The following is a 22624-nucleotide window of genomic DNA, read 5'->3' as shown; positions in this document are numbered from 1 at the left end:
CATTAGAAAATGTTACCTTTCAATGTAAATACCAGTTCCCTTTAAACCAAAATGCTGCTAGTTGTCTCTGCACTGTATAGCTCATCCTAGACAGTGATTCATTTAATCAGATGTTGCATTATCCATTCACAGCAGAATTCACATCAATTCAGGTTAACTTTTTTTTTTGAGCCAGTCGAGGTTAAGTGACCTACCCAGGGTCATACAGCTAGTTAGTTTCTGAGGCTAGATTTGAACTCAAAAAGATGTTTTCCTGACTTTAGGCTCCCCACTTTATTGACTGTACCATCTATGTGAAAACAAGCTGAGGGATCATTGCCTACTCCATTATTTGGAATTTTCAACACCACCCTTAAACCTCTTTTCTGTCCTTAAATTGTGTTACAATTCTTATTTAGTAACCACCCAAGTTGTATCACATCTAAGTTTTCAAATATTCTGTTCATATGGTAAATATTGTTCTTATTTAGTTTTCTGTTGTATTTATCTATATCTGAAGAGGGCACATTAAAGTTGCCAGCACTTATTGTTTTTCTTTCTAGTCTTTCCAGTAATTCAGTTGATTTTTCCTTTTAGTACTTAGATGATATATATTTTTAAGTGCATATGTATTTATCACTGATTTTATTTTGTTGTCTATGGTGACCTTAAGCATAATGTGGTTTCTTTTTTAATGATGCTTATTTTTACTGTTTGCCAAAAGAACTCCAAATAGAGTCATGAATTGGACATGACTAACTGACTTAACAACAAAAGTATACTAATATAGATTTTTTTTGTCCATCTATTTTTGTGATAATTTGTTGTTTGATTTGGCACAGTTTCTCACTGTTCTTCAGATGGCTTTAGAGGAGACTGACTTTAGTTTGACCTTTTCTTTATCTTTATTTTTCTACAACCATATTTTATGTGGGCTCCTGGTCCTTCTTGCTAAGTTCACTCACTGAATAAAGTATGAACTAGCCTCACCTCAGAGTAATTTAAGAAAGAGTACCAGAAAAGAAAGTCAGTTATATAAACTGAAGATCCTTAAAGAATTCGATGGGTTTAGGGTCTAGGATCATAAGGTCAGGAAAGCAGGACATTTTCATAATTTTCTGTAACATCTTCATGGCTCCCATCCATGGCCCTATCGTTCCCTGTTGATTCACTGGGGCTATATGTCTTCACCTCAGAATACATGACTGAGGAGTCCTAGAAAGGAAAAATAAAAGAGATGAGGACATGGAGAAGAAAGAGAAGGAGCATAGGATAGAAAAAGCAGGAGACATGACTCACCTCATCCTCTGTAGGGTTCTCTGAGGTGTCTGCTGTGAAGGGAAAGGAAACATTTAGTTGAATATAATGACCTTCCTACCTAAAGCCCATAGCTCACATTCCATGTCTTAGTGCCAGAGCTCCTTTGCCCTCATGTTTCCCTCTACATTGCTTTTCCTTTCTTCCCTATCTCTCTTTGTTATAACCAAGACAGCTTCCTGTTTCATCTGTTATTTAACTCTTGCCTTCTGCTAAATCTAAAACCCCATGAATCCATGAAGTCTTCCTTTAAACATCACACTTTTCCCATCTCTTCCCCCAGCCTTCACCTAAGGAATGTCTGAAGAGTGGCTGCTTTTGTTTCTATGATTGCAAGAACCTGATAGGGGCTTCTTCTGGTTGCCAAGAATGTCTGTTATTGTTCTCTTAATGTAATCATCTCTAATGGTTAGCACCTTTGTATAGCAGATGCCTACAAGATTTGTGGTTCTTTATCTTCTCCATTAGTTCCTTAATGAAAGGAAGGAACAAGTGTGTTCTCACTATGCACATTAGAAACTGGATACTCAAGAGAAGTAGCCGGATCTCAAGTGACTGTAGTTTTCCAAAGACAGAATCAGGAAGAGAAGTTATTAGAAATATATCTATATCCTCACAAAAGACTCCAGTGGAGGTGAGGAGGGAGGGAGAAGGTTAGGCTAATAATCTCCCACTACTATTCCCTTTCATAATGTGTCCAATAGTATGAACCTGGAAAGTAGCTAGTCACTAGCCACATGAGAATACTATCTTTCTGCCGTGCCACCTAGAGACACTATTGTAGACTCACTCTTCCAATTGAACCTCTAGCCCTTGGCTTCGGGTTGTGCTAATTAGTGAGAGCTCACTACCTCTAGAAGACTCCAGCCATTCCATAATAGCATCTTTTTGCTCCATTAGCAGCAATTGTTCTCCACTTCATTTTCCCCATTTTCTACCTCTCATGCTGGGAACAGTAATGAAATCAAGACTATCATTGCTTATGGAAAGGGCACATCATTTGGTCACTCTATGACTGCTTATCATCCCTGTAACATTGCCTTTCCCTGGCCCCCACACTCCTCCACCACTTTCTCTAAATGAAAACTCCTTGAAGATAGGGACTGACCCTCTTTGGGACTTGTGTAACCAGGGCCATCCAATAGACCGTGCTCAGAGTCACCCTTCTTGGTTCTGCTTAGGCATGTGAGAGTTTTGTGGCTTTCATCTGCATATGTGGTAATTTAGTGATAAAAGGACTGGTGTTTTGAATGATGAAGGATGTTCTCATTGCTGCTGAGCAGTAGATTGTGGCAATAGCTGAAGGGTTTGTGGGTAGCTGCATCAGCAGAAGGGGTAGCAGTCTCCAATATATCTTGTTTGTATCTTGTTTGTATTTTGTTTGTATTTCTTTGTATTCCTAGGGATTAACATAGTATCTGAAACAATGTAGACTTAATAAATACTTGTTGGGGCAGCTAGGTGGTGCAGTGGATAGAGGACCCGCCCTGGATTCAGGAGTACCTGAGTTCAAATCTGGCCTCAGACACTTAATAGTTACTAGCTGTGTGACTCTGGGCAAATCACTTAACCCCAGTTGCCTCCCCCCACCCAAATAAATAAATAAATAAACAAACAAACAAACAAATAAATAATTGAATGAATGAATGAATAAGTAAGTAAATAAATACTTGTTGACTTAATTCAAATAAATAAGGGATACAATAGAATCTGGAACAGGAGATAAACCTGAGGAGCTGAGCAATGAGGTGCAATAGCCTATAGGTTCACTGCCTGAGCTCTCACAATGTGACTCCATCTGTTTCTGGTTTGAGTGACCAGAATGGGAGTAATGGTTGTTGACTTTCTATTTGGGAGAATAGGTACCAGACAGTGAAGGACTGTTTCCTTTCTGTCCCAGTAGGGCAGAAGCTGGTTCAAATGTATATTCCGTCCTTTAAAGTTATATTATCTGTATAAATAATTTTAATTTCTTTTATGGGATGTGTCAATCTGACTTAATTTCTGAGTTCCATCAAAACTCCCATGCTTTCTTCAGGTTGAGGGCTGAGGCCAATTAAGAGAGAATCTTGTTATTCTTATCTCTTAGTAACTTAAAAAAAAAACTTTACAAAAGGCAGAACTAAACTGTGCCTAAGGTTCTCCTTTCTTTGCTCTCTGCTAAGAAATTAGTTAGGGCACCATTTTATCATCTGGGACAAAATTGTGTTGTTGAGGCATGCAGCCTCACTTTCTCCTATTCCACTCTCCCCATTCCTGTTCAGAGAAAGCTCTCTTGAGGAGTGATGTTTGGGGAAATGATGAGAGAGGAGGAACTGATTGATGGGTGGAGAAAAAGCATGGTTAATTTTGGCTGATAATACATTCTTAAGGTTTTTTTGGGGGGGCAATGAGGGTTAAGTGACTTGCCCAGGGTCACACAGCCACTGTCAAGTGTCTGAGGCTGAATTTGAACTCAGGTCCTCCTGAATTCAGAGCCAGTGCTCTATCCACTAGCTCCACCTAGCTACCCCATGATAATACATTCTTTTATTTTTAATTTTTTTTTTATTTTGGGGGCAGGGCAATGAGAGTTAAGTGACTTGCCCAGGGTCACACAGCTAGTTAAGTGTCAAGTGTCAGAAGCTGGATTTGAACTCAGGTACTCCTGAATCCAGGGCCAGTGCTTTATTCACTATGCCACCTAGCTGCCCTGATAATACATTCTTAAGATGGTGGCCTGAGGGTCATGTAAAAATTTCTCAAGGCAAAAAGGGATTATGAGTGGGAAAAGTTTAAGAAGCACTGATCTAAACAATTCTTAGTACATACATGCTGATAAAATAGTCAAGGTTGGGGGCAGCTAGGTAGCACAGTGGATAAGGCACTGGCCCTGGATTCAGGAGGACCTGAGTTCAAATCTGGCCTCAGACACTTGACACTACCCATGTGACCTTGAGCAAGTCACTTAACCCTCATTGCCCCACAAAAAAATAGTCAAGGTTGGCCCCATCTTCTTGTCCATGGCTATCCTTTCTCTGCCACCAGGATGCTCTATTCATTGGACCTAGGACCTCCGGACCTCTCCAACTCACAATGTCACATCCAAATCTAGACATGTTCACCTTGAGAATGGTGCTTGATTATCAACTCAGGAAAGGAAAAAGAAAGCAGAAAAGGGTGCCAGGAACCCAGGTGCAGCTTGCCTAGTTCAGTTCATGTTTCCCATGGGGATGGCAAGAATCCAAAGAAAAGGTTCATTACTTGCCACATGGGAGAGTTGGAAATTTTCTTTTCTTTTAACTGACATGACTCCTCACCCCCTTGCCATTGTCATGTGGCAGGGAATGATTAAAGGACTGCTCAGGGTTTGCTATACCACACAAGGGCAATTCTTAGTGCTGTATCACTGGATTGCTGAGAACAGACCACATAGTGTCTGAGGCCAGATTTAAATTTAGAGATGAGTGCCACCTAGCTGCCCAAGACAGAACTCAATAAATAAGTGTTGAATAGAACTTTTATTTCTCTGCACTATGGACAACACTGTGGAATCTATCTATCTCTAAGGATAGGAAACACCAGAGAATACAAACTTTGCCAGGAGAACCTGATCAAAGGTTCACTCCATAGTCTCTTAGAATAATGGAAGGCAGCTAAGAGGTCATCTCATCCAACCCACTTTCTTATCCATAAATTCCTTTTGCCACCACAACCCATAAATGGTCATCCAGTCTCTGCTGAAATATCTCTGGTAATGGGAATTTATTGCCTTACAAAGAAGATCAGTCCATTTTGAGATATTTCAATCCATTGATACATCCCCTAAACCCTAGCAAAGATGAGATTCTGAATTGTAACCACACTGACCAACATCTTACCTGTATTTCTTTTTTTCTGATTCATATTCCATACTTCAGAATAGACCACATCCTTTGTGAATGGAGTCACTGGAAGAGAAGAGAAGGTTTCATAGGAGGTCCTGGCCATGGTTTCAAACCACTGAATCTTCTTCCCATCCATCTCCTATCCAATATTTCCCAGCATCATTCTAGAGAAGTCATAAGATCATAGATCAAACAGCCAGAAGAAACTCAGAAGCCAGTTAAACCAACTTCCTCATTTTACACTTTAGCAAACCCAATTTCAAGGAGACTGTGATGCTGGTATAGGCAGAAAATAGCAGGAACAAGATTTGAATCCAGGTATCCCCCTGTTTCTCTGTGTGTGTGTGTTCTCCCCTCCATACCCCCTTCTCTCTCTCTCTCTCTCTCTCTCTCTCTCTCTCTCTCTCTCTCTCTCTCTCTTCCTTCTCTTTCTCGGTGTCTCTATCTCTGTCTTCCCCTCTCTCCTTAGAAGGCAGCTAGGTGGCTCAGTGGATAGAGTGCTGAACCTATAGTTAGAAAGACCTGAGTTGAAATCCAGACTTAGATACTATTAAGGGGTCATCTGAACTTGTCTTTTTGGGTTGTCATGTTTTCTAGAAATATTGGATCCAGGTCACACAAAAGGGCCCGAATGTGTCAAGGATGAAGCTCCCCCTGAGCTGACATCATTTCTTGTTGCACTCCAAACTGGACTCCCTGTGTGTACTTGGGAGGCAAGATAGGTTCCAGCCATCTGTGCCAGACTGAGATACTGCTTGTACAGCTGGGGTCCTTATCAGATGAAACAGATGCTTCTATCTTCATAATCTAGTGTCTATCTTCTTAAACTGTGGGCTATGATCCCATATGGGGTCACTTAACAATGCAGGGGTCATGAAAAATTTGGCAACAGTAAAAGGTTATGTATACCTATTTTATATACCTATATACCCAGGCTTGTGTAGGTTGTGAGTAGCATATTGGTATATAAAGTGGGTATACAGGAACCTCTTACTGTTGCTAAATTTTTCACAACACCACATTCAGTTACATGACCCCATATGAAGTCGCAACCCAGAATTTAAGAATCTTTGGTTCATCAGTTCCCAAGGGAAAAGAACAAGGCTTTTGCTATCATCTTCTCCTCCCCATGGGGAGTGGTCTTGTCTTTTTCCCCATTTTTGCTGCACCTATGTCAGGCCCCTTTCTGTTATCCCCTCCTCCCTCTGTCCTGCTATTATAAAAATGTAAACTTCTGTAAGAACTCTGAATTCTTTGCTCCAGCTTTGGGCTCCATGTGCATGTTCATTCCTCTTGTAATAAACCTGGTTTTCATGTAAGTGTTGTGAAGGTGTGATTTCCTTTTGATAATATGTACTATCTGTGTGACCATGGGGAAGTCACTTAATCTCTGCTTGTTCTAGTTTCCTCAACTGTAAAATGGGGATAACAGCCCCTACCTTCCATGGTTGTTGTGAGAATCAAAACAGATGATATTTCTAAGAAGCCTTTAGAATGGTATTTGGCAAATAGATATGGATGATATAGATGCAGATGTAGATGTAGATGTAGATCTAGATATGTTTTTCCTTCCCCTTCCTCACTTCATGTACCTACCCTAGAACCCTATTCCAATGGGAAAATACTTTACCATTGGCATATATTGGCTGCTGCTCCACCGGGGTGATTGACTTTGAATGGCCAGATTCTTGGGGGTCTGTGATGGATAGGTCCCTGTGAGACACAGAAATATATGATATACCTTGGGACAATGACAACACTGCATGTGAGTAACTGTCAGGAAGAGAACCCTGGGAGAAAAGAGGATAGGTTGATAGGAACAAGTTATAGAAAACTAGAAGCCAGGAGCTCTGGACAGTTTATGAGGTAGCTTATGTGGGACCTTACATGAGAAAAAACAGACATTAAATAGCCCAAAGGGTAGTCTTAACTAGAAGATGAGGTATGACAGCCTGGAGACAGGTCTCAGAGAGTAGAGACCTGGAAAACAATATCCCACTAATGTGTTGGCCACTCTGGTTGCTTGGGTGGCTCAATCAGCTATCCTTATCCTTATAATTATCCTGTGGAAAAGGCACTGATTAAACGCTTTTCTATGTTCTTGTTCTAGGACTGGCTCATATGTAGAACGAGTTAGATAAACTCAGTGAAATTTACCTTAGGGCTTACAAATAATCTTAACCTAAGACTCTCTCATGAACAGAATTAGAGAAAACATAGACAAATGTATATCATCAAACAAGTCTGTAAATTAAATATTTAAACAAGCATGATATTAATGGTAGGTCTAAGCAGAGCAGTAACTGGATAGCCAAGGTAGTGAGTCAGGGTTGTTTTTGTTTATCCCAATGCATGTAAAACAGAAACTGTTCAGATCCAGCCCAAGGCACAAATGACAGAGACTAGACCCAGTTCCATGTTTTTGTAGTGTGGATGCCCAGAAAAAATGAGAAAAACAGAAGAGGCAGAGACCTCACCTGGAAGGCTCAGGGACAGGGCTTCCTCCTGAAAAGCAGAGTAGAGGAATAGCATATTAGAAGAGGAATGGAAAAGCAGTTTCCTCCTTCCCTCCCTCCTTTCCTTTCTCCCTCCCTTCATTTCTCCCTTTCTCCCTCTTTTCCTCCCCTCCTCCCTCCTTCAACCCCTTGCTCCCTTCCTCCCTCTCTCTCTTCCTTACTCTTTATCTTCCTCCCTCCCTCTTCCCTTCCTTTCCTCCCTCCCTGCACTTCTAAGAATCCATGAATGTGCAGTCAGCCACTAATGGGTCCTGTCATTGGCTCACGTGTGCTTTGACAAAGAGGAAGTGTAAATGAATAGCTTACGTTTAGAATGAGAGCTTTTTATTGTTTCATAGGCTTAAATCCTGTCTTTCTAATAATGCTGTAAATTCCAAGTGGGCAGAGACTGACTATTATTTTTCCCACAATCTGAAGGCTACTCCTGGCTCTGTCACTAGCTATGTATTCTCTTAGTCATTATTTCCCTTCTCTGCATCTCAGTTCTTTTACCTGAAAAATAAATTAGGTAAAACTAGATGATTTCTGGAAAAACAAAGAAAACACTTCTAACTCTAAAGTTCTATTTTTAAAAATTCTAGACCCTTCGTAATGCCACGTAGCATTGACTCATTTAGTACATACTTGTTGAATTCAAAATCCATTCATAATACTTTAATTGAAAAACATTGATAAACTATCTCTATTTACATAAATGTATATATAACACATATAAAACACATAGGTGCATCCATACACATATGCATATATGTACATATACTTTCATATATACATACATGTGTGTATGTATAGATAGAGATAGATGAAAATTGTGTCAATGGCTAAGGATATAAATCTTTTAAAAATTATTTGTGGGGCTCCTTAGCCTTGGAAGGCAACCCGCCTAGGGGAAGGAAACCCTGATTTTAAACCTCTGCTGCCTTGAGGCTATGCCCATATATGGGAAAGGCTTCGGGAGTTAACCCCGAGGAAAAATCAGGAGTCAGAGTCCCTTAGGCAGTTGAATGTTGGACATCACATCCCTCTGGCAACTCCTGCAGCAGCACTTTGGATCGACCGGTGTTGGGGAGAGGGAAAACCTGATGCATGGGTAACAACTTGTTTTCCATATTGATCTGCCCAGGCCAGCACCCTGGAGAGGACACTCCAGCTACTCCTCATGGGGTAGATAGAACACGGGATGCGCAGTTACCAGTTATAAGTCACTCAGGAGCTTCGGCTCCTGTATCAGACTGCACAGCCACACTGTGGCCTGTGGCTCTTCAAGGCGCTGATCCATAGTCGTCTGTGACTGGTGGAGGCCTACTAACTGTTCTCATGTCAGTAATGTTTCAGCACTTGTTGGTTAACTTGTTTAAAATATACATCTGGACACATTTTTGAGATTTTAATAGTAAATCTATTACATTTTAAACTGTAGAGGATGCTGGCTTTTTAATATGCTATTAAAAAAATACTTTTTTTTAGCATATTAAAAAGCCAGCAAGAAACCAATGTAAATCATGGTGCATTATTTATTCCATAACTATGTGTGTGTATGTGTATATACAAATCTATGTACATATCATGTCTTTTTCTATTCATTTCTGCTTTTAATATACTTATATAACTTGTTGTTACTGTTGCTTTTCTATTTCTCTTTTGTGAACTTTTAAATTATACAACAAAGTATGTATAGTCTTCTTTTGATCCATTTTTAATCAGTGTTAAGTATTGTTTTCTTTCAGTAAAGTACTGAAGCCTTTTCCAGTACCACAAAAAAGCTTCAATAGTTTCTTATTGCCTCTAGGATAAAATATAATCTGTTTGCTTTTGTTTTTGTTTTTGCTTATTAGAATGTTTAAGTTTGTCAGAAAAATAAAAATAAAAAAGAAATTCACAAATACAAGCTGTAGTAGGTATACTTTGAAAGCAGTTTGTCTGAGAAATATTTGGGGGTATTAGTGGATTTCAATCTCATTCTTAGGCAACAGTGTTAAAGGGAAGCTAAAATGTGAATGTGATCTTGGGGTAAATTAAATGAAACATAACTTTTAGGAAAAAGGAGATGACACTATCTCTGTCTTCTGCCATGGGTTAGCCCTGGCCCAGTTTGGGGCACCACAGTTTAGGAATAACATCAATAAGCTAGAGATAGTCCAGAGAATAGCATCCAGAATGGCAAAGCAACTGAAGTCCATGCCAAAGGAAGATCAGTTGATGGAATTAGAGATGTTTAACTTGGGGAGGTTGTTATAGCCACCTTCAAATATTGAACAGCTGCTACCTGGAAGAGGGAATAGCTTTGTTTTGTTGGGCTCTATGGGGAAGAAACAGTAGCGATGTGGAAGAGCAGATTTAGGCTCAAGTCAGAAAAAAAATTCCTTATAAATTGAGCTATCCAAAAGTGCTTTGGGCTGCCTCAGGAGGTAGCTGATTTTCCAAGCAAAGGTTGCACAGTCATTTGTTGTAATAGGGATTTTTTAAAAAAAATCAAGTATGAGTTGGAACAGATGGATACTCAGGCCACTTCTAACTCTGAAATTACGTGATTTTGTACTATTAGTGCTACACTCACAAGCCTGCTTTGACACTCAGAAGATTTCCTCATAGGCTAAGGCTGAGCCTGGGGATTATAGGCCTAGCTAATGATCTTGATCCATTAGCCTTCCTCACCATATCTTCGGTTTCAGAGTAGGATAGAAAATATTTTAGGGAAAAGTTGCCAGCCTTATTCCCTGATGGTAGAATAAGTTAAGAAATATTTTTTTTAAAATCTCCATTTTTTGCTACTCCCAAACAAAAACCAAACCAAACCAAACCTGTGAGGCTGATGTGACAGAGTGGGTATTACTTTCCCATTTAACAAGAAAGAAAAGAAACAGAGACTCGAAGAGATTAAACAATTAAATAAATTGTTCAACATCATACAAATTATTGACATTAATTAATAACATCAAATTATTAACACATAGTTCTAGGACAATGACCCAGTTCTCCTGGTTGCTTAGTTCTATTTTAACTACATCATCCTATGGTTCTCAGATATTCTATTTTTAAAATACTAACTACTTATTGTGATATTTATAATCATAAAAATAATTGATATTTACAAAGAGATTTAAGATGTGGGAAGTACTTTGCACCATACATTATATATTTTGATCTTTATCCAAGCCCTCTGAGATTAATACTATAGGCATTGTTATGAGCATGTTGCAAGTTTTAGGAAACTGAGTCTGTGATTGATTTTGTTTTGTAGTGTCTAAGATGGTATTGAAATGTTAATAGTGCAAGTGGAAAGAATGATGAATTTGGAGTCAGAGGAACTAAATTTGAAATCTAACTCTGCTACTTAGTATTTATGGGATCTTGGGAAAGTCACTTAACTGATCTATGCCTACTCATCCAGTGTAAGGCACTCATTCTTTTTGTTGTTGTTGTTTTGTTTTGTTTTTGCAGGGCAATGAGGGTTAAGTGAATTGCCCAGGATCACACAGCTGGTAAGTGTCAAGTGTCTAAGGCCAGATTTGAACTTAGGTCCCCCTGAATCCAGGGCCAGTGCTTTATCCACTGTGCCACCTAGCTGCCCCAAGGCACTCATTCTTATTAAAATTTAAAAGAAAGATGGCAGAGTAGGTCAGAAAACTTTTGGCTCTAAATTTCCTCCACAAAAAAGACAGAACATTATCTCCAAGCAGCAGAAATAAACAGGGGGTAATGAAGATGTCCTTCTAAGACAATTTGAGAAGACCCCAGAAAAGACCCAACCTCCGGGAGTAGAAGTTTGTCCTTAGTGAAGGCTGATTCTGCAGAATCAACAAACAACAAGTCTGGAGGAAGCTGGGTTGAGAGGCAGTCTCAGCCTTAGAGACTCATTTCACAATGCGTGGGACTAATGGCTGAGTAGGAGAAGATTGAACGACCTTTCACTGTAGAGGGATGCCAAGCACAGCTGTGCTGACAAGATGCATCCCAGGGTGTGAGTTGGGGGGTGGTGGCAGAAGGAGCTAGCACACAGGGAGTGAGTACAGTAGTGAGGGGCAGGAACTCTTTGACCTATGAGTACCTGCAGGAGATTAGAATCTTTTTTACATTTCCAGGGCAGAGAGGACAGCTGTAGTTAGCAGCCACCAGAGCGATCATAGGGAGCAAGATCACTTGAAGGACAGTGTGGCTGGGGGGCTTCCTAGCCATGGCTTAGGAGTGAAGAGGAGAGCTCAAGATTGAGTCTAGATAAAGACCTCAGAAAATAAATGCTACAAACAAAATAAATAAATGAAAATGAGCAAGCAAAGGAGAAAGAACCCAACCATAGATAGTTACAATGGGAATAGAGAAAATTTGGGTTCATGTTTAGAGGAAGATAATGGAACTTTAAAAAGCCACTCCATTTTCAATGAGAAATGTCAAATGGTTGCAAGCACAAAAAGACTTCTTGGAAGAACTTAAAAAGGACTTTAAAAACCAAATAAGAGAAATGGAGGAAAAATTAGAAAAAAAAATAAGAGCAACCGAAGAAAAATCAAGAAGATCATGAAAAGAAAGTCAACCAACTTGAAATAGAGAACTGTATGGAATTAATTGTTGTTTGAGGATTTTATGACCCCATCTTTTGGCTAGAATTAAAAAAACCCTCATGCACTGGCCTGGGGCTCAGGCCACCTCCACAAACACAAATGGCACAATGCTCCACCCACTGGTTGTAGCCATCACCATGGCACTGGCACCTCACATCATCACCACTTGCCAATGCCTACATGGGCCTGGCAAAATTATAATGACTGGAAGCCCATTGAGGGCAGTCATTTGACTGTCAGTCAGAGCTGGCAGCCAATTGGCTTGGGGCTGTGTGTGGTCAGCCTGGGGTCTGCTGGGAAGAAGGGAGGTTTTTCTGCCATTCTAGCTTGAAGCTGGTTGGTGACAGGCTGCTGCTGTGTGTTCTCAGCTGATTCCTGGGCAGTGGTGTTATTCAGGTTGTGTTATTTCCCTTTCCCCATTTTATTTCCTTTCCCTTAATCCTACTGATCCTGTTTGTGTTTTTTAAGTTTCTTCTTGTTAAATAAATCCTGCTCTGTTTTGAGGGAAGCTGTTGGTCTCCTTCCTTGACCCAATATTGTGGTGAGCTGCCTAACCAACACTCCCCAATTAAAAATTTGTCCCTACAGAACCAAAAACTTAAGCAAGAAAATAATTCCTTGAAAACTGGAATTCAGCAAGGGGAAGATAATAACATTCTAAGACAATAAGAAATCATAAAACAAAACTAAAAGAATGAAAAAAAATAGAAGAGGAAGTGAAACATCTCATCTGGAGAATGGAGTGAGGAGAAATAATATAAGAATAAGCAGGCTACCTGAAAATTATGATAAAAAAGAATCTTTATATAATATTATAAGAAATTATCAAGTAAAATTTTGTCAAAATTCTAGAATAAGAAGGCAAAACAGAAATAGAAAAAATCCACCAATCACCACCTGAAAGAGATCCCAGGAGGAAAACCTACAGGAATATCATAGCCAATTTTTAAAACTTCCAGGTTAAGGAAAAAATATGATAATCAACAAGAAAAATAAACAATTTAAATATTATGTAGCTACAATAAGAATTACACAAGACCTAATAGCTACTATATGGAATGACTTTAGGTCTTCTAATACTATATTTCTTAGAGCAAAAGAACTGGGGTTATGAGCAAGGGTAACTTACCTAGCAAAGTTAAGTATAATCATGAATGAAAAATAAGGCCATTCAATTAATTGAAAGACGTTCAGGTTTTTGTGACAAAAATTCCAGAACTTAAGAGAAAATTTAAAATATAACTTTCAGGAGAAATATAAGGTAAATGTTAAAGACAAATCACAAGGGACTCAATAAAAACAAAGTGTTTACTTCTTATATGTGAAAATATTAGCAGTACTTTTATGACTGTCATTATTATTTGGGCAGTTTGATAGAAAAGCTTTGGCTGACATGCTCATGGTGGGATGATTCTACAAAAAAATACTCTGTAGGGAAAGATAAAAAGGAGCAATTATCTCATGCAAATGAGGTGCAAAAGGAAAAATTAATGCAGAAGAAGCTAGTAGGAGGGAGGACAGGTAGTGATGGAACCTAATATTCATCAGGGGTAAAAGGGGATGCAGAGTGAGCAGAGGATAAAGGAGGGACTCTTAGAAGGGTGAGTAGTGTAAAGAATAGGAGGGCAAGGTAGTGGGTAGAAGTATAGTAAAGCAAAGGAGTGAGGAAGGATAGTGAGGAAAAATAGGAAGGAGAAAAATACACAACAAGTAATTGTAACTTAGAATGTGACTGAGATGAATTTACCCATAAATTGGAAGTGGGTAGCAAAATAAATATTTGAATTCAACAATATGGTGCATTTAAGAAGCATAAAAAATGAGAGATACATTCAAAGATAAAATTAAGAGCTGGAATAACATTTATTATGTAAAAAAGCAGGGATAGTAATCATGATCTCAGACAAAGTTAAAATTAAATAAATTTAATCAAAAGAGAAAAAGAGACTACATTATGTTTCAGCAATAGTACTCAATATTGTTTTAGACCATTTAAAATAACTAGACAGCATAAAATATCTGAGCTACCTACCAAAAGAGACACAGGAACTATTTGAAGATAAACATGAAACACTTTTTATACAAATAAATTTAGCTCCAAATAACTGAAGTAATGTTAATTGTTCATGGGTAGGTAAAGTCAATGTAATTTTAAAAATGACAATTTTACCTAACTAATCTATGAACCCATTGTCATCAAAATTAAATTATTAAAAAATTATTATACCAAGTTAAAAAATAACAAAGCTCATTTGGAAGAATAAAAGGTCAAGAACTTCAAAGAAACCAGGAAAAAAATGTAAAGCTAATAGTTTTAGCCATATCAGACCTTAAGCTACATTATAAGGTGAGAGCATTGTTGAAATATAAAATGGAGAATTTCAACTATTTTAAATTCAATTTTTCTTGTATAAATAAAACCATGTAGCCAAGAATAGAAGGAATGCAGAAAATTGAGGAAAAATTTTCGTGAACAATCTCTCAGATAGGATGTGATTGGATTGAAATATTGCTGTGGTATAGGAGATGATGAGCTGGTTGACTTGGAAAGGTATAGAAAGACCTGGACTTATGAAGGAAGATGCTAGCCACCTTCAGAGAAACAGATGATGAGTGGAAATAAGCATAGTATGGTCTTACATATATGTGTATGAGTGTCTATGTGTATATATGTGTATGTCTATAGATATCTATGTATATGTGTATATATCCACACTTAATTGCAGCATTCTTTATGGTGGAGGTGGGGGAGGGAGGGGAAAATAGTAAATAGTACACAGCAGAGAACAAAAGAAAATCAACAAGGATGCATAGAAAATGGGGCAGATTTGAAAAAGTGTGCAGTATTTATTATATGGGTTTTCTTGAAATGGAAATTGATTGTTTCATATTGGATCCTCTCCTGTGTTCTGCTGTATACATGGCAACAGAGAGAAAACCCGCCTTCACCCAGCAGCTCATGCTTCCAAAGAGAGCGAGTCCTAGTCGCTTCTGCCAGAAGACCCCTGTGGAACAGGAAGCTGGGCAGTCCCCACACACAGCTACAAGCTAATTGGATGGTCAATTGATTGACATGACTTACAGGTTGTCTATGAATAGAGGTAACTTCCAGACGCCAGGCAGCTTTTGCATGCTAGTCACATACTTTCTCATCAGGAGGGCATCACCCTGGTTCTCACAATGTCTTTTTCAGCAGGGGGTGGCACCCTGATATTCTCTCTCTCTCTCTCTCTCTCTCTCTCTCTCTCTCTCTCTCTCTTTCTCTCTCTCTCTATCTTGTCTATCCTGTCTCTCTGCCTTTCTTTCTATCTGTGGAACACATACTTGGTTCAGAAGAAGAGGCAGTTAACTTATATAGGGAAAGATATAATAGAATGAAAAAATGTTGGAGAGTGAGCATAAGCGTAGTAACATTGGGGACAAGCCCCACAATTAGCTATGGCAGAAAAGGTAGGATCCAAACCATCTTCCCAGCCTCTAATTAGTTGCTCAAATAACCCTTGGCTTCTCCTTGGGATCAAAGCCCATTCTTCCAGTGGATCTGAGCTTCTACTTTAAAGACCACTGTTCTAGGATAGGCCTTGAAATCAAATTGTTTTCATTGTCTTAACAGAGAGTCATCATAGGACCTACAAACCTGATTTCATCTTGAGCTTGAAGTAAACCAAAAGGGAAATAGCACCAAGTCCCAGAATGCCAAGCAAAGACACAGTAACTCCCATGATGAGTAGGACCCTTTCTGCAGGCTCTAGGGAAGAAAGAGAACAATTTGAACAAGAGTTCTAAAGTGTAAGGACATAAACTTCTTCCAAATACTATTAAGTATCCAGAAAACATTGACTTGTGGGCCAACATGAGAGGGGGTCTTTTTGTTTTTTACAGCCTCTTGGAGATTCTGGAATGGATCCCAGGACTTCTAACTTACCTGAGATGGAAAGTGCCAGAATATCACTGCGCTGGCCATTGAAGCTGTTGCTGGCCATACAGAAGTAATTCCCATTATTCTCAGTTGTCACAGAGAGGTTAAAGGATACTGCTCCTCCAAATGGGGCCGATATGGTCTTCAAGATTAAATCCTTATGATAAAACTGATAAAAGATTGGAGCAGAACCTTTGAGGACTTCACATCGAAACTCCACCACTTCCCCCTCAGCAGCCTGCATCTCAACTGCACTGAGGGTGAGAAGAGGATGAGACACTGGAACTGACAGAGATAATGAAACATATCAGAAGCTGGTTCTAGTCTTGAAATATACCCATGAACCCCATATCTGAAGGTTGTCAATCACAAATATTTCTCTATAGAAATTTCTGATTCCCATACTTCCCCAATTCCAGATCTTACTTGGAACATCTAGAATGTTATCTTGATAATATTTTTAAAAATTAATGACTCAAATAAAAGAATCAATGATATGTTAATCAAAACTTCAGGTGACTGAAAGCTAGGAGAGCTAACTAATCCAAATGATTGTGTCAGAATCCAAGAGTTTTCACTAACTTTGAATGTTAGGATGAATGGAATGAAACTCAATAGGGATGAATTTTAATTTCACACTTAGGTTTTAAAAATCAGCTTCAGAAATAGAAGACAGAGGTAGTATGGTGAGGGAGCATTTCATCTGAAAAGAATCCCAGGATTTTAGTGGACCACAGGCTCCGTATGAATCAATAGTTTGATGTAGCATGGAAGAGAGCTCATTTGATATTAGACAGCACTAAGTATAGTGTATAAAGCTAGAGAAATGTTAGTACAACTGTTCTCTGCTATGATTAGTCCATATCTGGAATACTGTATTCATTTCTGGGCATGACATGTAATACAGGACATTGATAATCTGAAAAGAGTCCAGAGGAAGGATGGTGATGGACCTCAAGATGATCTTATATGTGTAACAATTGAAAGAACTAGGGATGCTTAAGCTGGAGAAGACAAGGCTTAGCTTGACAAGATAACAGTTCAAGTTTTTAAAGGACTATCTCTGAAAGAGACATTAATTGCATTCATTTTTTTTGCTTGCCTCCAGAAGGTAGACCTAGAAACATTGGTGGAGGGAAGGGGAAGTTGCAACACAGCAAATTTACACTCGATGTAAGGAACAATATTCAAATGAATGTCATCTGAAAGTGTAATGGGCTATCTTAAGTGGATCTTTTTCATTGAAGACCTCCAAGCACAGTCTGAAAGAACTAATAATGTTACAGCTGCTTTTCTTGTTTAGATATTGGTTGGAGTAGAATTTATCTGGGGTCCTTTCAAATCCTGAGATTCTATGATTTTGTGATTCTCTGATTTCTAGCTAATGTTTTTTCTGGATGTCTACCCTGGCACAAGCAGGAGCTACGTGGCATAGTGGATAGAGCACTGGGCTTGTGATCAGGAAAATTCATCTTCATGAGTTAAAATCTGGCCTCAGATACTAGTTGTGTGACCCTGGACAAGTCATTTAACCCTCTTGATTCAGTTTCTCATCTGTAAAAGAGCTGGAGGAGGAAATGGCAAATCCCTCCAATAGCTTTGCCAAGGAAACCCCAAGTGTGGTCAGAAAGTCAGTCACAACTGAAATGATTGAAGAACGACAACAACAACAACAACAAAGACTTTTCTCCTGATGACTTCTCCTACCCTTGCCTTGGAACCTCCTTAAGACCCCATGAAGACTTTCTTACATGGACACTGGCTGGATGAGATATACGGCAACAGAACTCACTTATCACAGTGACAGCCACTATGCTGCTGTTGATGGTGTTGTTGTTATTGTCCGCCACACAATAATATCTCCCTTCATCACTCTTGTTCACAGCAGAGAACACAAACTCTTCCCTCAATGAGTACTGTGTCTTCTTTCTTAGACAATCATTGGTGACATCTTTGTACAAGCAGAATGTAATATTTCCTGTTCCCTTGGCTACTGAGCAGATGAGGACCAGCTTCTGTCCTTCAATCAGTTGTGTCCTTGGGGGCTGGGTCTCCAGGAGGATGCCAGAGACGGGGATTCCTGGGTGAACACAAGGTGACACATGAAGATCTGAGATGTAGGAGATGTTGGAGATAGCAAGGGAAACTAGAAACACCTTACATGGGACCAGAACATGTGGACTCAATGCAACAGTGAAGATGGGCGGGGGGATCACTGTAGATTAGAACTGGAGAAGGGGAAAAATTCTGAACATATTCTTGGGAAGAAGGCAATAGGATCCCAAATTAATTCCCTTATTCAAGCTCCAACCACTCTACAAAGACTTCACTGACTCCTCCAAATTGATTTTTCTCAGTCACTGCCTCTGTCTCCCCCCACCCCCCACCCCCCACCCCTCACCCTCATCCCTTCTTCATCAGAGTCAGGATCATGCATTTCAGGATTAAATTGTGGGATTGTTGCCTGGGTGGGGCCCATATCTCTCAGATCCTTTTAGGCAGGGGATATGTCTGTATCTTTTGTGTTTCCCCCAGAACACAACATAGTGCTAGGTACTTGATAAATGTAAACATTTAGAGGTAACTAGGTAGTGTAGTGGATAGAGAGCTAGGATTAGAAACAGGAAGACCTGAGTTCATATCTGAACTCAGACACTAGTTCTATAACCTTAGGTAAGTTGTTTAACCTCTGTTTTGTTTCACATTGCCCAGCTGTGAAATGTGGATCATAATAGCACAGATCTCACAGTATTGTTGTCTTAAATAAGACAATATTTGTAAAGTGCTTAGCACAGTGCCTGGCACATAGGAGATACTTAGTAAATGCTTCTTTCCTTCCCATAGGGTTATTGTTTTGATGTTTTGAAAAGAAAAGTAGTTTCATAGAAGTAGAAATGTTGTCAACCCTGAAATTTGAGTTTTTACTTGCTGATGCCCCATTGGAGAGAATGTAGAATCCTAGGAACTCTGGTTGGCTCTCCCTAAGATGACTCCCATTCTCATAGACAAGGAAAGGACATTAGCAAAGGCCCCCAAACCTGAATTGGTGATACTGCCCTTCCCTCCTCCTTTCCATCCCAGCCCTGCTTTGTGACACTCACTTTTCACACTGATCTTCACAGGGTTGCTTTGTTTCCTGATAATCTGAGTCACTGATTTTGCCTTACACCAATATGACCCAGAGTCTTCCTTCCAGATGACTGGGATCTGGAGCACATGGGATTTATTCCAGCCTGACATGAGGATCCTGTCATCTCTGAAGAAGGAGAAGTGCAGCTCTGTGTCTGACCTCTGTGGAGGGAGCTGGGTTTCACAGCTCAGGGTCACTGAGGTTCCCTCAGTGGGCTCAGGGGTTGTGGTTTTCAGCTCAGGGGGTGGAAACAGCTCTAGAGAGAGGAGGCAAACACAGTGTCCAGGACAGTGAGTGTCTGAACTCCCGGGGGGGTTACACATCTTGTGTTCTCAGCTGAAAAGATGATGGGACACACAGATGATTCCATCTCATTTCCCTTCTGTGCTTCATCCATGAGCTTCCCTAAGGTTTTCCCTTTCCCTCTCTCTCCCAAGATTAAAGCTCTTACCTTGGACTTGGACCTTTACCTCTTTTGAAGTGTCTGGATACAATCTATTCCCCAACTTGGCCTTGCAATAGTATTGACCACTATGATTTGAATTTGCATGAGGGATTGAGAGCACTGAATTTTCACTGACATAAGAAAAGGACTTTTTGTCTTTATAGTATGAAATGTCTTTAAGTGATTTAGCCTTCCCATGGCATCTCAGGAGCAATGTGTCTCCTTCAAAAACAGAGTATGGAGTTTGAAGAATCAGTGTATCTATAAGAGAGAGTAGAGGACTCAGTTTACCTCTTACTGCTCCTTCTTCCTTCTGACAGTCTCTAAAAGAGAGAGGCACATAGAGAGAAGCCTGCCATATTTTGAGGGATCCTGGTTTTGCCCTCTTTGTTTCCTCACTTGACCCATCTATATAACCAATTTCTCTCACTCTGGAACAAGGTTTTTTTTTCCAGATGATATCTGACCTGATAAATTCCCTTACTCATCTCTGTGTCTAGAAAGGAAATTTCATTGACCTGAGTTCAAATCCAACCTCAGACACTTACTGCCTGTGTGGTCCTGGGCAAATCACTTACCTCTACCTGCCTCAGTTTCCTCATCTACAAAATGGGGATAGTAATAACACCTTCCTCCCAGGGTTGTTGTGAGGATCAAATGAATTAATATTTCTAAAGCACTTATGGCCTTAAAGTGCTATATAAATGCTACCTATTATTGTTATCACTATTATTCTCCTATCTATGATAAAGACTAACCTTTATCTGCCTGGTCTCTGAGGAAATCTATTAGCTACATATATGGCCTGAGGCGAGCAGCATAGAGTGGCTCCCCAGCTCTGATGAATCTCTGGCCCTGAGTCCTCCCTTAGTGTCATAGTGTGTAGAGTGTTAACATCCCCAGGGCCGTCTCCACCTGTTTCATTTCTCCCTCCCTGTAGGAAGTTGCACTCCAAAGTTCTTTCCCAAAGATATGATTTCTGAAGCTTGATTCCACCATTTACCCACCAGTAGAAAGGACCAGGTACACAGGATCACTAGGGGAGAGGCCCTCCAAATGGCATCTGTATTCTCCAGCCTTTTCAACCTCAAGAGGGTTTGACTTTTTTTGCCATTGATGCTCAAGGAACCACCACAATTTCCCTGGATCTTGAAAATGGAATCCACTGCAGGTCAGAGTCACCTTCTCCCCCTTGAAAATAGGGGTCCATGGAGGATTTGGTATCACCACAACTTTCTTTAAAGCAGCTGTACAGAGAAGATAAAGAAAGAAAGAGGGACAAAGATTTTAGTCTCTGAAGCCCCATTCTTTAAATGTGTGATAGGGAAGAAATAGAAATGTTGATCCAATCCAGTTTTGAGCTGGAATCTAGTATCTTGTGGTTCAATTATGGTTGTAATTAGTCTTCTCTCCCTCTATTCCCCTTTCACCCTTCCTCCTCTTTTCACACCTGTGTGATTATAGAAATCAGGGACCATCTAATGTCAGATCAATCAATCAGCAAATCTTCCGCACAGGGTAATTGTGAAGACCAAATGAGATCACATATGTACAGCACTTTACAAATCTTAAAACACCATATAAACACTATTATTGTTGTTGTGGATATTAAAGACCTATGTGTCAGGCACTGATCTGAGCCTTGGCTTGTCAGAAAAGAAGTTCAGGAAAGAACCAGTTCATTCGAGTATCATATAGGAAGAGGGGGGCCAGGTTTGTACTCCTCGAAGCACTGAGAACCACAGCAGAAGAGAGGACAACTCTATGCCTAGGTGTCATACCAGGGACCTGGGTAGGAGAGAGTCTACTCTAATCTCCAACATCTGACATGGGCCTGAGTGGGACATTGCAGAGGATGGAACCAATTTCAAATTGAGCACTGACAAAAGAAAAGGGGATGAACTGGCTGAGGCCAGTGTTCTCAGCTGGCCTTGAAGAAAGTGAAACAGAAAGAAGTGATTGAGCCAGATGGTGAAACCTAGTACCATCGACTTCATGAAGAACAGTAATGATAGTGGCATCCAGGGGCAGAAATAAACAAGGTCTACCCAACCAAATCAAAAGAAATCCAAAACCAAAGTCCCAAGCCAAGAAATTATACTGAAAACATTGAAAATGAAGAAAAAATATAATATATTAAGAAAAGTCTAAAAGGTAAAACCAGAAGACAAGAGTAAGTCCATAACTGTAAGTTGAGTTCCAAAGGGGGAAAAATTCCTTGTCCAGAAGGAATATTATAATATCTGGGGGGAAATTAAGAGATGCAAATTGAAATAATAAATTAAATTAGAGCTCGAGAGGAAAAAGTTGGAAGGACAATAAATACATTAGAAGAGAAGTCAGAATCTTTCCTCAAGAGTATATTTCTTGGGGGCAGCTAGGTGGCATAGTGGATAAATCACCATCCCTGGATTAAGGAGGACCTGAGTTCAAATCTGGCCTCAGATACTTGATATTTGCTAGCTGTGTGACCTTGGGCAAGTCACTTAACTCTCATTGCCCCATCCCCTCCAAAAAAAAAGTATATTTCTTAAAAAATAGAATGGAGAGAAGAGAAGTCAGTAATTTCATGGTACAACAAGAAATATTGAATAGTCAAAAGATTGAGGAAAAAAGAAGAAAATATAAATTATCAACCAACAAAAACAACTGACCTGGAAAACTAGTTTAGGAGAGATCATTTAAAAATCACCAGACTCCCTGAAAACCATGAGCAAACAAACAAAAAATCTTGGACACTATATTTCAGTTAATCATAAAAGTAAAATTCTAGATCTTTTAGAATCAGAGAGAAATGTGAAAATAGAATTCATCAATCAAAAAATACCCAGAATGTAATAACCAAAATGAAGTGCTTCCATGTGAAAGAAAAAAACACCAACTACTGTAGAAC

General features: G+C 39.5%; 1 protein-coding gene across 1 annotated transcript in view; it reads right to left on the bottom strand.

The window, feature by feature from the left end:
- Window positions 1-586: 586 nt before the first annotated feature.
- The window catches only part of FCRL2 (Fc receptor like 2), a 37891-nt gene continuing 15853 nt past the window's right edge, over window positions 587-22624 (bottom strand). The window contains exons 3-13 of the mRNA XM_044004628.1: window positions 20739-20978; window positions 19738-19992; window positions 19258-19542; window positions 17949-18236; window positions 16163-16441; window positions 15875-15985; window positions 7640-7667; window positions 6793-6875; window positions 5157-5225; window positions 1279-1310; window positions 587-1194 (exon numbers count right to left, since the gene is read on the bottom strand). Coding sequence (XP_043860563.1) covers window positions 1069-1194; window positions 1279-1310; window positions 5157-5225; window positions 6793-6875; window positions 7640-7667; window positions 15875-15985; window positions 16163-16441; window positions 17949-18236; window positions 19258-19542; window positions 19738-19992; window positions 20739-20978 — 1796 coding nt within the window. The 3' untranslated portion in view covers window positions 587-1068. The remainder of the gene's footprint in view (window positions 1195-1278; window positions 1311-5156; window positions 5226-6792; window positions 6876-7639; window positions 7668-15874; window positions 15986-16162; window positions 16442-17948; window positions 18237-19257; window positions 19543-19737; window positions 19993-20738; window positions 20979-22624) is intronic.

This window comes from Dromiciops gliroides, chromosome 4, assembly GCF_019393635.1.
Source record: "Dromiciops gliroides isolate mDroGli1 chromosome 4, mDroGli1.pri, whole genome shotgun sequence".
Classification (NCBI taxonomy): domain Eukaryota; kingdom Metazoa; phylum Chordata; class Mammalia; order Microbiotheria; family Microbiotheriidae; genus Dromiciops; species Dromiciops gliroides.
The sequence above is the reverse complement of the archived record's forward strand: the minus strand, read 5'-3'. Positions and strand labels throughout refer to the sequence as shown.